Here is a 13,563-nt window from a genome sequence, read left to right as displayed (position 1 = left end):
ACTTTTACTTTTACTTTTACAGAAATGCAAATAAATCATCCACCTAAAATCCAAGAGGAAGCAAATGGTAAATGGACTTGTCATCTTCTAATCCTCTAGAGTAATTTCTTAATATTTCCAGATTTCCTGCTTTGCACATTTTATGTGGCACATTACTATTAAGTTTAAACAATTGATTAAAAGTATTGTAGGCATGTTCAAGAAAAAAAAACATGAAATTTGAAATACATCTAAAAAGTTGCCAAGAACAACTTCTGTTCCTCCTATCATTAACAAATATACATGAGAAGCAATTACTTTCAAAAGGCTTTTGTATGTTTTCTCTTTTCTAAATACTATTAGTATGTGTTATTTATACAAGATAGTGGCTTTCATCATGACATTCCTGATTATATTCATCCCTTACTTTCTTTTGTCTCCATATCATTTTTTCTGGCTTACCTTCCCCAAGTCACTCCCTTTCTACACTCATGTCTGTTTGTTTTAAATGTAGATTCTCCTTCCTTCCTTCCTTCCTTCCTTCCTTCCTTCCTTCCTTCCTTCCTTCCTTCCTTCCTTCCTTCCTTCCTTCCTTTCTTTCTTTCTTTCTTTCTTTCTTTCTTTCTTTCTTTCTTCTTCCTTCCTTCCTTCCTTCCTTCCTTCCTTCCTTCCTTCCTTCCTTCCTTCCTTCCTTTCTTTCTTTCTTTCTTTCTTTCTTTCTTTCTTTCTTTCTTTCTTTCTTTCTTTCTCTCTCTCTCTTTCTCTCTCTCTCCTTCCTTCCTTCCTTCCTTCCTTCCTTCCTTCCTTCCTTCCTTCCTTCCTTCCTCCCTCCTTCCCTTCTCTCTCTCTCTCTCTCTCTCTCTCTCTCTCTCTCTCTCTCTCTTTCTTCCATTTTGGTTTTTTGTTTGTTTGTTTTTTGTTTTGTTTTGTTTTTCGAGATAGGGTTTCTCTGTATAGCCCTGGATGTCCTGGAACTCACTTTGTAGACCAGGCTGACCTCAAACTCAGAAATCCGCCTGCCTCTGCCTCCTGAGTGCTGGGATTAAAGGCATGCACCACCACGTCCAGCTTAAATGTAGATTCTTATATGAGAGAAAACAAACAGTATTTGTCTTTCTGAATCTGTCCCTTTCATTAAATGATATGATCGTTTCTTATTTTTTTAAGCAGATATTTTATTTGTTTACATTTCAAATGCTATTGCCTTTCCCATTTCTCCGCTGCAAATTCCCATTCCTATCCCTTCCTAACCTGCTTCTATGAGGGTGCTCCCCCACCTACCTACCCACTCTCTCCTCATCACCCTAGTATTCCTCTACCCTGTGGCATCAAGCCTTCACAGGACCAAGGGCACCCCTCCCATTGATGCCAGACAAGACCCCTTCAACTCCGTCAGTTCTATACCTAACTTCTCTACTGGGGTCCCTGTGCTCATTACAATGAGTAACTGTGAACATCCTCATCTGTATTGGTCAGGATCTGGCAGAGCCTCTCAGGAGACAGCTGTATCAGGCTCCTGTCAGCAAGCATTTCTTGGCATCAGCAATAGTGTCTGGGTTTGGTGTCGGAATGTGGGATGGATCCCCAGGTGGGGCAGGCTCTGGATGAACTTTCCTTCAGCCTCTGTTCCACGGTTTGTCCCTGTATTTCCTTTAGACTGGAGCAATTCTTAGTTAACATTTTGGAGATGGGTGGGTGGCCACACCCTTCATCTGGGGGACCATGTCTAACCTCTGGATATGATCTCAACAGGTGTCCCTCCCCTATGTGGGGTATTTCAGCTAATGTCATCCCCGTGGAGTCCTGAGAGGCTCTTGCTTTCCTGGCATCTGTGACTTTCTAGTTGCTACTCCTAGTTCTTCCTCCCCATTGCTACACATCTCTGTTCTATTTCCTGACCCTCTGAATATCTCCTGCCATACCTCATTCTTCCCCTCTTTTCCCTTCTCCCTCCTTTCTTCCTCCCAAGCCCCCCTACCCTCTACTTACCTTGATTATATTATTCCCCCTTCTAAGTAGGACTGAAGCATCCACTCTTTGGTCTTCCTTATTCTTGAACTTCATATGGTTCAATGCGTTGTATCGTGGATATTCCACACTGTTTTCCTTATACCCACTTACCAGTGAGTGCATAATGTGTGTTCTTTTGTGACTGAGTTACCTCACTTAGGAGGATATTTTCTAGATTCATCCATTTGCCCGTGAATTTCATGAATTCGTTGTTTTTAATATCTGAGTAGTATTCCATTGAGAAAAATGTATCATATTTTCTGTATCCATTCCTCTGTTGAGGGACATCTGGGTTCTTTCCAGTTTCTGGCTATTATAAATATGGCTGCTATGAATGCAATAGAGCACGTGTCCTCATTACATGTTGGAGCATCTTCTAGGTATATGCCCAGGAGTGGTTCTGCTGGATCCTCTGGTAGTACTCTGTCAAATTTTTTGAGGAATCGCCAGACTGATTTCTACAATGGTTGTACCAGCTTGCAATTCCACCAGCAATGGAGGAGTGTTTCTCTTTCTCCATGTCCTTGCCAGCATCTGCTGTCATTAGAATTTTAAATCTTAGCCATTCTGATTGGTGTAAGGTGGAATCTCAGGGTTGTTTTGATTTGCATTTTCCTGAGGACTAAGGATGTTGAACATTGCTTTAGGTGCTTCTAGGCCATTTGTATTTCCTTAGTTGAGAATTCTCTGTTTAGTTCTTTTCCTCATTTTTTGATAGTGTTATTTGGTTCTCTGGAGTCTCCAGTCTGTTAGTTTATGTCTTTCTATTGGGGAATTGAATCATTGATGTTAGGAGATATGAAGTAATAGTGACTGCTGTTTCCTGTTATTTTTATTGTTGGAGGTGAAATTATGCTTGTCTTGCTATCTTCTTTTGGGTTTTCTGAAAGATTACTTTCTTGCTTTTTCTAGGGTGTAGTTTCCCTCCTTGTGTTAGAGTTTTCCATCTATTATCCTTTGTGGGCCTGGATTTGTGGAGAGATACTGTGTAAATTTGTTTTCTAATGGAATATCTTGGTTTCTCCATCTATGGTAATTGAGAATTTTGCTTGGTTTAGTAACCTAGGCTGGCATTTGTGTTCTCTTAGGATCTGTATGACATCTGTTCAGGATCTTCTAGCTTTCATATTCTCTGGTGAGAAGTCTGGTGTAATTCTGATAGGTCTGCCTTTATATGATATTTTCCCCTAACTGCTTTTAATATTCTTTCTTTGTTTTGTGTATTTGATGTTTTGGCTATTATGTGATGGAAAGAGTTTCTTTTCTGGTCCAATCTGTTTGGAGTTCTGTAGGCTTCTTATATGTTCATGGGAATCTCATTCTTTAGGTCAGGGAAGTTTTCTTCTATACTTTTGTTGAAGATATTTATTGGCCCTTTAATTTGGGAATCTGCACTCTCTTTTATACTTATTATCCTTTGTTCTTCTCATTGTGTTTTGGATTTCCAGGTTGTTTTGGGTTAGATTCTTTTTGAATTTTGCATTTTCTTTGATTGTTGTGTCAATGTTTTCTATGGTATCTTCTGCACCCAAGATTCTCTTTTCTTTCTCTTGTATTCTATTGGTGATGACTCCTGATCTCTTTCCTAGGTTTTCTAACTCCAGATTCAGCACTCCAGTATATCAGTAGTGACATAGTTTATTTAAAATCCTGATGCCATGTTGAGGAAAATTATATCAAATTTCCCTACTCAATAAGATCGGTGATACTCTTGTGATACTTGTGGGGTTATCTTGTTGTCAGTAATGCCAGTTTGGTGTCAGGGATCCTGTCTTCCTTCATTCTCTTAAACCCCCATGGGGACTTTAATCTGGACCTGGGGACTATTTTCTACTTCCTTATATTAAATTTTTATTTCTAGTTAACTATCTTGTTACCTCTTTTGTGTTTTTCTATGCTTTCTATTTGTCTCTTTGAAAATGGCTGGCTTTCATTACCCTGACTAGTTTCATTTATAGAATATGTCTAAGAAGCTTCTATTCTGCCATCCTACCCACTCTGAGTGATTATTTTTATTAATTGTGCTTTTATAGTGGCTTAAATTTTTCTATGTAAGTCCTTTTTGATTAGTTTTTTCTATCAAATCCTCTTCATATCAACCTGAAATCATGTTAATAATATGCTTATATTTTAATGTGCATCTTGATGAGATGGATAAATTCCAATTATTAATATGTATAATAGGTTAATAAATCTCTATATCTTAAAGACCTTGCAACTAAGCAAGGTTACTTCTGATATTAGTAAATTCCTTAAGATTATATTCATTGAAGTTTCCACTGAAAGACAAAATCTTAATTAAGACTAACATTTGAATTTACTAATATTAAATATTGTACTTCAGGTTATATTTTTTTATGATTTTATAAGAAATATTTTGCATGTATATACTTTGGGCTAAATTTCATCAATGTTCTGGGAACCTTTATTTTTAACTTTGATGGGATTTAATATGTGTGTGACAAATTACAAATTTTTAAATAATAAGGCTAGATCTGGCAATTCAAAATAGAAAATGTGTACCTTACTTATAAAACTTAGAGAGCATATATGAATAATGAAGAGTAATAGTTCTAAACAGGAAACCATAATTATGGCTGTAATGTTGAAAGCATTTTGTCAATGATTACTATGATTTGAATGTGAAACATCTTCTGCAGGCTCATTTGTTTGAAGACTTGGCCTCTAGCTGAAAGTGCATTTTGGAGTTGTGGAACCTATAGGTGATATGGTCTCTGCTGAAGGAAGTGGCTCACAATGAGTCAGGCACTGAGTGTTAAAACCCAGCCCTGTCTCTGATCCAAACTCACTACTTCTTGGTCAACTGATTTACAAGAAATCTCAACTATATCCTCCTGCTGCTGTGAAGTCCCCTATGCCTTTTTCACCGCGGTGAACTGTACTATCTCAAGTTCTGGGTCAAAATAAATCCATCCTCTTTTAAGTTACTTTGTGAGATGGTTTTGTTAGAGAGACAGAAAATAATTGTCATAGTAAGCTTCAGCTTGTCAACTTAACACAAACTGAAGAGGGAAGAGGGAAACCTGGGAAGAAGCAAAATTGATGGAAGAACTGCCTCCATCAGATTGGACTGAGGACATGTCTATGGGGGCATTTCTTGATTACTAATTGATATAGAGGTTCCAGTCCACCACAGTACAAACCTTATGAGACTGAACTTAGACTGTATAAGGAAGATAGATGAACTAGAGCCTGATAAAGAGCCAGTAAGCACTGTTCTTCCACAGTGTCTGCTGCAAGTCCCTGTCTTGAGTTCCTGCCACACTCATTTCCTTCAGTGACAGATTATGACCTTGAAGTTATGAGCTGAAATTAATCCTTTCCTTCCCAAGTCACATATACCCATTGTGTTTATCACAGAAATAGTAAAGAAAACTAGGACAGTAGCTAACTCAAAAATTGATAGCTTGGAGAATGGTCATCAAGGTGATAAGCCTGACCATTTTATTCATAAGATTTCAGAACTGGTTTGAGGGAAGACTATAGCAAACTTTTTAGCTGTGGAGTAAAGGAGCTATATAATGCAATTAGAGGATAATACACCATTCTGGGGGCAGTACAAAAGGTCAGAATGGAAGGCCAGCCTCATGAAATTTCAAGGTAGTGAATAGAGATTCTCTTAGAAATTAGACTAAGGTTATTCATAGGATATTATGGCAATTAGTCTGGTTATTCTGTCCATAACCTGAACATTTCAATTAGGATGAATTTATGGTGCAGTTGCTTTGTTTAGGATATTTCAAGATAACCAAGAACTCAGACTTAGCATGGTTTTTGTTTACACCATGTATCCAGGTTTATAATGAAAAATATACCAAAATGAAGAGCAAAACATTGTAAAATATACATTTTGGTAAGGAGAGATGCTGGTGACTTTTAAAGTTACATACAGGACAGGCTTGGACAAGGTGGGTAAAGAGAAATTGAAAGTAGTTGTGATAGATAAATAGGATACTTTGTACTAGGAAACAGCAAAGGTGACTTTATGCCTGTTCTTTACTCATTGTTGTCTCCAAGGTATAAAAAAAACTGTGAATTTATTTATAAAGGAGAATCCCTGGAAAGATAATACTCTGGAAGTCAAAACCTTTGCATTCATATATAATAAGACCACTGTGGTGGTTTGAATGAGAATAGCCCCATAGGTTCATGTGTTTGCATGCTTGGACTTTAGTTGGAGAACTGTTTGTGAAAGGTTAGGAAGTGTGGGCTTGTTGGAAGAGGCATGTCACTAGGGTTAAGCTTTGGGGTTTTAAAAGCCCACACCAGGCTCTTTCTCTACCTGCCTGCCTGTGGATCAACAAGTAAAGCACTCAGCACTTGCTCCCGTACCTACCTGTGTGCTCCCATGCTCCCTGACATGATAATGGACTAAGCCTGTGAAGCTTCAAGCAAGACCCCAGGTAAATGCTTTCTTTTATAAGAGTTGCCCTTGTCGTGTGTTTTTTACTCCAGCAATAGAACACTGATTAGATAGCCATCAAGGAAAATATTCTCCTCAGTTTACATGACATTGAGAAGCCATTACTGTTATAGTCCAACTAGTCCTTCTATAATCCAAACCTGTAGACGGCTTAGTATCATCTGTGCAGTCCTGGTTGTGGAGATATGAAGAATTTAATATTTTGATATCATGGAGCTTTTACCAGTGTTCTAGCAAAAGCTAATGAAGATGTAGGCTATAGCAAAATTAAATTTTCTGCAGGGAGCTTCTGTGTAGGCTTTGCATGAAGCTATTAATTTGATGCCCAAGTTTCAGTGGTGGACTAAGGATATTGAAGATCCTGGGAACATGGACTAACTGCAAAGTGCCAAGTGGCAAGGAAGGCACTGAGTAGAGCTGACACAGAGAAGTAACATGTTCTGATTAACAAGGTTGTAAGGTTGGAGCTTCCCAAATGAATGCAAGCTCTGAAGATGCTGCCATGAACTCTGGATGGTGGCTTAGTAGATAGGCTTGTTGTTCACTTTTGCTGGCTTTCCATCTTGCTTTGCTCCAGCCCTTTCTCAAGGTATCTATCCTCTTCATTTAGTCAGTGACATCGTATACTGAAAGCATATAACTTGTTTTGATTTTTGAATTTTTAAACAGTTCTTAGAGGCTAACAATTAAGTCAGTACCTTGAGTCTCAGAAGAAACTTTGGATTTTTGAACAAAGTTAGCACTTCTAAGGTTATGTAAGATCTGAAGTTGCATTAAGTATACTGAAGTGACCAGGGTAGGGTTGTGACACTGTGGATATGAAATGTTCTCTGCAGTCTCCCATGTTGAAACACTTTGTTCAACCTAGTAGTGTTATTTTTGGAAGTTATGAAACATTTAGTACGTGGAAGCATACCTAGAGGAAGTAGATCACTGGTGGGGTAGGGTGGGGAAATGGACCATGCCATAAACTTGGTAAAGTACAGTGGATCTGAGACTCTGGTACCTAGGTACCCACCCATCTGAGATGGTAGGCTCCTTCCTGCTCCCTATGAGATTCTTGACCTGAAACACATGCACTTCCCAGATAAGGAAACACAACCTATGGTCATGTAGCTCCAGGACAGAGTTCTCCATGCTGTTGAGGTATGTAGAGGACTTGATGGTTTAGCTAATAACCTTCCCTTCCCAGACATTCCTCCCTGCAAAAGATACTTAATCTTTGGTTCACCCTGAGAAGTTAGCATGCATCCATTTTCCATGATGAACATTGAATAAATGGTATAGATGAGCATGGACCATTTCTTTCATCGAAACCACCATGGAGAGCACAGAAAAGGTCTTCACCTAGAAAGCCACAGCGTAAATTTCCTGGTAGAAGGCAGCTCTGTGTTTCCAGACAACCACTGCTACCTTTACCCCTTCAACGATGAGTTAAGCCAGGACAATCACCAGTGAGCTAAGCTGGAGCTCCCCATTTCCTCTGGTCCCAGGCTAGTAACTTTCCTCAGCCTATGGGCCCCGAACAGTCTGTCCGTGTCCTTCAATTGCCATCCTCCATTCCTGACTCTTCTGTGTGGCACTCTAGCAGCAACTATATGTTCGGGAGTAAAGAAATTCCAACTTTGGCTTCCCCTATCTTAGACTATGTCTTCTCACCCTCTGAGCAGTATTTTGGTGATTCCCTAAAGTCCAGCAGTACAGGGAGTTGCAGTCAAGTAATCCCACATTTACAGCTGGGCAGAATAGACCCACAGGGTGAGCCTTGAATGTTGTGTATTTTTGGCCCCAGCTTTCTGCTTCCTATATCACAGAGAGGTGAGATGTTGCTTTATTTTTTTTCAAAATCTTTTAATAATGGTTCTTAAACGTTTTAACTTCCCTTCTAGCCCACCACTTACCAGAGCTAGAGGAAAAGGAAGGATATAGGGTAAATGGACCTGCATAGAAATTCTTTGAAGCAGATTCCATCTACATTGCCAGAAAATCAGCAGTGCAATTCAGTGATCAGCAGCAGCAGCTCAACCCACTAGCAAATACTTCATGAATATACCAGTAGCCCAGTTTGGTAGAGTCGGGATAGCAAATATGAATCAGCAGTGGTGCTACAACTTAGCAGAGACAGATAGGCCTCTCCTGAATCAGTACAAGTCAGCAGGAGAGACCAGGGCCAACAGGGACACTAGGAGTTCTTAGGAGTACCTCTCTAAGCAAAGTGAAGATCAGTAAAGATGTGAGACATAGAAGCATTGCACAGGTTGCTCTATAAGAAAATCCCTCTTACAGTCCCTTGTGTTCTATTTATATTCCTTCCAAACATCACATGTCCTCCATAGGTATTGCTTACTCACCTTTGTCTTCCCTCAGCAAGTTAGACTGTCTCACCTGACATCACTCTGCCAATCAGCCCAAGTCTGATGTTTGATCCTAGAAAGACATCAGTAGTTCTATACTTATGCAAAGGTACCAATTTGTAGTATAAAAATCACATGGTAAGGGGATTAGTGCCATGTTGTTTGAGGAGAGATCAAGTGTTGTTGTCTTAGGGTTTTTCTGCTGTGAACAGATACCATGACTAAAGCAAGTCTTATAAAGGGCAACATTTAAATGGGGCTTACAGGTTCAGAGATTTAGCAGGAGCATGGCAGCATCCAGGCAGGCATGGTGCAGGTAGAGCTGAGAGTTCTATATCTTCATCTGAAGGCTACTAGCAGAATATAAGCTTGCAGGCAACTAAGCTGAATGTCTTAAAGCCCACCCCCACATACCTACTCCAATAAGACTCCATCTTCTAATAGTGGCACTCCCTGGGCCGAGCATAACCATCACAGTTAAGATGAGAACTAACATGAGTGGAGGATCCTGAAAGGACAATCAATGTATTCATGTAACCCACACCTTTTAGTAAAATTCCATTATTGATAAAGAAAATTAAACTTCCTATTTCAGACTAAAAATGGAAGGAAGAAAACAGGAATCAGTGTGCTCATTATAATTCCATGTTACTATGATTAATACTAAATAAAATTTTATTTCATTACAAATATCTATCAATGTTTACTTATTTCCCATAATTATTTTAACAATTGTCAACATGTTTTTTTAATTGGGTATTTATTTCATTTACATTTCCAATGCTATCCCAAAAGTCCCCCATACACTCCCCATCCACTCCCCCACCCACCCACTCCCACTTCTTGGCCCTGTCGTTCCTCTGTACTGAGGCATATAAAGTTTGCACAACCAATGGGCCTCTCTTTCCAGTGATGGCCAACTAGGCCATCTTCTGATTCATATGAAACTAGAGTCAAGAGCTCCAGGGTAATGGTTAGTTCATAATGTTGCACCTACAGGATTGCAGATCTCTTTAGCTCCTTGGGTACTTTTTCTAGCTCCTCCATTGGGGGCCCTGTGATACATCCAATAGCTGACTGTGAGCATCCACTTCTGTGTTTGCTAGGCCCCGGCATAGTCTCACAAGAGACAGCTATATCAGGGTCCTTTCAGCAAAATCTTGCTAGTGTATGCAATGGTGTCAGCGTTTGGAAGCTGATTATGGGATGGATTCCAGGATATGGCAGTCTCTAGATGGTCCATCCTTTTGTCTCAGCTCCAAACTTTGTCTCTGTAATTCCCATAATTTTATAAGACATATTTCTTTAGCCTTGACTAATTAGAGTTCTAAGCATGTATAATTCTATATTTAAAATAAAATTTAAAAATACAGCTTGCTACAGTTTTGCAGTAGACAGCACTTGGTTGAGAGAGTATGTTTTTAATATACATCATTAATACATATAGAACTGGATTTTCCAATAGTAATTTTGGTTAGCATTTGCTTTATTTTTATCACTATGATGAGAAAATATTCATTAATTTTAACATATTTACAACACATAATAAATAATTAAAAATGATAATATAAATAGATTTGTTTTCAAAATCTTTCTTGAACAGTCTGTGATGGCAGTGACCTCATGTTTTTAATAATGGTATCTTTGTTATTCTAATATGCTATGCAGAATTCAGTATACTGTGGTAATATGAGAGGGGAACATGGTTTTTAATATGCTTTATAATGAAGTGGTTTTTGCTAAATCACCTTATTTGATTTTTGTAATAACTCCAAAGGCATTTGATATCCTTACTCTATTTCACAGGTAAGCAAGCTAAAAAACATGGGTTTCTTTCCAACTAGCTGCAGTAGCACTGATGTCCAGTGTAAATTTAGAACTTGAATGAAGGTGGTTTATCTTAAGAGACAATGCGGCTGTTTGCTTAAAGGAGCTGCATCTAGTTGATCTTGGTCATTAATGGAGTATGTGTGCAGGTGTACATCTTCCATGTGTTGTGATTTACTTTATTGCATTGTTTCTCTAACTCATTAGGCCAGGTCTTTAGATCTTGGGTATTTTCTTTGTCCCTGGCCCAAGTGAAAGCAGGCTTTCACTAGGAGTATTTATGTATATAGAATCACAGCAGTCCTGGTCCCTTGTCTTTGCACCCCACAGTGCTAGGTTTCTTCAAGATGGTCCTCAGGGGATTGAACTCAGATCCTCATGCTTACACAATAACTCCTTGTACCTATGGATCCATCTTCCCAGCCACTCATAGTATTTCCATAAACATTTAGAATTGAGAATCTAGGTTGGGGTTTGACTAGGTGTGCTTTGTTACAGCTAGTCTAGAGTCCAGTCTTTGGCTTACTTCACCATTTCAGTAGCAGTTCTCATGCTTGTGTATACTATGGCCTCCAGTTTCCTGGTGCAGAGCTTTGGCATTTGTAATAGGCGTAACTCTAACCTACTTGTTTGTAAGATTCTCATTATCCACTTTCTGCTAATGAACCCTGACTGTTACTATTGTTATTTATGTTTTTTTTTTTTTTTTCTGGAGATGGAAGTTTAGGATTCTTTTTTTTTTTAATATTTTTTATTAGGTATTTTCCTCAATTACATTTCCAATGCAATTCCAAAAGTCCCCCATACCCTCCCCACCACTCCCCTATCCACCCACTCCCACTTTTTGGCCCTGGCATTCCCCTGTACTGGGGCATATAAACTTTGCAAGTCCAATAGGCCTCTCTTTCAAGTGATGGCCGATTAGGCCATCTTTTGATACATATGCAGCTAGAGTCAAGAGCTCCAGGGTACTGGTTAGTTCATAATGTTGTTGCACCTATAGGGTTGCAGATCCCTTTAGCTCCTTGGATACTTTCTCTATCTCCTCCATTGGGGGCCCTGTGATCCATCCAATAGCTGACTGTGAGCACCCACTTCTGTGTTTGCTAGGCCTCGGCCTAGTCTCACAAGAGACAGCTATATCAGGGTCCTTTCAGCAAAATCTTGCTAGTGTATGCAATGGTGTCATCGTTTGGAGGCTGATTATGGGATGGATCCCTGGATATGGCAGTCTCTAGATGGTCCATCCTTTTGTCTCAGCTCCAAACTTTGTCTCTGTAGCTCCTTCCATGGGTGTTTTGTTCCCAATTCTAAGAAGGGGTAAAGTGTCCACACTTTGGTCTTCCTTCTTCCTCAGTTTCATGTGTTTTGCAAATTGTATCTTATATCTTGGGTATACTAAGTTTCTGGGCTAATATCCACTTATCAGTGAGTACATATCATTTGAGTTCTTTTGTGATTGGGTTACCTCACACTTTTCCTAAACTTACTGTATAGGCCAGGCTGGCCTCAAACTTGTGGCAATTCTCCAGCCTTGGTTTCCAGAGCACTGATTATAAGCTTGATGATAATACCAGTCTTAATTCTCAAGCATTATATATAATCACTTTATGACTCAGCTTTTTTACATGCTCACAAACATTTTAATTTGAGGGATTTCAAATTTTCTGAGCAAACACCTGTTATTAATAGTCACTGATAACTCATTACAGTATAAATATTAGTGCTTTTGTAGATTGCTGGGGGCCAGCCTTGGCACTTCTTTTTTTTGGTTCCTCTGAGGTAGTGTAGGGGTAAGAGCATCAGCAAGGGCAAGACTTGGTCTTGTGAGATATTTAGGGTTGCTGTTTAATAATAAAGCATTTACCTATCTTAAGTATATGTCACTTTGCTGAGGTTGCTGACCTGCCTTTGTGAGTTCCTCTGAGACAAAAAGCTGCAATCTCTCTTGTTCAGATGCCTCTATCTTGTCAGGCTTGGGGTACATTTGGAGAAACAAACTTCTATTGAACCAAGAAAAAAATAAAGGTTATACTCACGGGAGAAAAACTGTTCACACAAGCAAATATGAATAAACTCACATAAATTCATATACAAACTCATGCATACACATTCATACATCTCCATTCAAACAAGTTGTGTCAAGCTATATACTTATCTCAAAATTACATATTTACATACACACATCCATACTTACAAATGTATATAGAGCAAAAGACCAAGCTTGAGTGCAGAAAGGACTCACTCATTCTGGATGAAAAATGACCTCTAATTTTATTGCATAGAGAAAGAAAAAGTTTCTACTCTTTTATTGCTAAATGAATTAAACTCAAGTCTATAAGAAGAAAGCTTTGTCTGTAAGGCAAAAGACACTGTCAATAAGACAAAAGAGCCACCAACAGATTGGGAAAGTATCTTTACCAATTCTAAATCAGATAGGGGACTAATATCCAATATATATAAAGAACTCAAGAAGGTGGACTCCAGAAAATCAAATAACCCCATTAAAAAAATGGAGCTCAGAGCTAAACAAAGAATTCTCACTTGAATACCGAATGGCTAAAAAGCACCTGAAAAAAATGTTCAGCATCCTTAATCATCAGGGAAATGCAAATCAAAACAACCCTGAGATTCCACCTCACACCAGTCAGAATAGAATGTCTAAGATCAAAAATTCAGGTGACAGCAGATGCTGGCGAGGATGTGGAGAAAGAGGAACTCTCCTTCATTGTTGGTGGTATTACCAACTTGTACAACCACTCTGTAAATCAGTCTGGTGGTTCCTCAGAAAATTGGACATAGTACTACCTGAAGATCCCACAATACCTCTCCTGGGCATATATCCAGAAGATGTTCCAACTGGTAATAAGGACACATGCTCCCCTATGTTCATAGCAGCCTTATTCATAATAGACAGAAGCTGGAAAGAACCCAAATTTCCCTCAACAG

At 39.0% G+C, this 13,563-nt stretch overlaps 1 protein-coding gene across 3 annotated transcripts in view; it reads left to right on the top strand.

Moving 5' to 3' along the window:
• Rp1 (RP1 axonemal microtubule associated) overlaps positions 1-13,563 on the top strand; it is a 408,574-nt gene that overhangs the window by 284,131 nt on the left and 110,880 nt on the right. For 2 of the 3 annotated variants that reach the window (XM_085835382.1, XM_029485010.2), the window contains 2 exons: positions 23-67; positions 4,650-6,363. In XM_085835382.1, coding sequence (XP_085691508.1) covers positions 23-47 — 25 coding nt within the window. In that variant the 3' untranslated portion in view covers positions 48-67; positions 4,650-6,363. Of the gene's footprint in view, positions 1-22; positions 68-4,649; positions 6,364-13,563 lie in introns of those variants that run through there. The other variant, XM_085835373.1, reaches the window with a different exon arrangement.

This window comes from Mus caroli, unplaced genomic scaffold, assembly GCF_978045245.1.
Source record: "Mus caroli unplaced genomic scaffold, Mus_caroli_1 scaffold_1, whole genome shotgun sequence".
Lineage (NCBI taxonomy): Eukaryota > Metazoa > Chordata > Mammalia > Rodentia > Muridae > Mus > Mus caroli.
The sequence above is the reverse complement of the archived record's forward strand: the minus strand, read 5'-3'. Positions and strand labels throughout refer to the sequence as shown.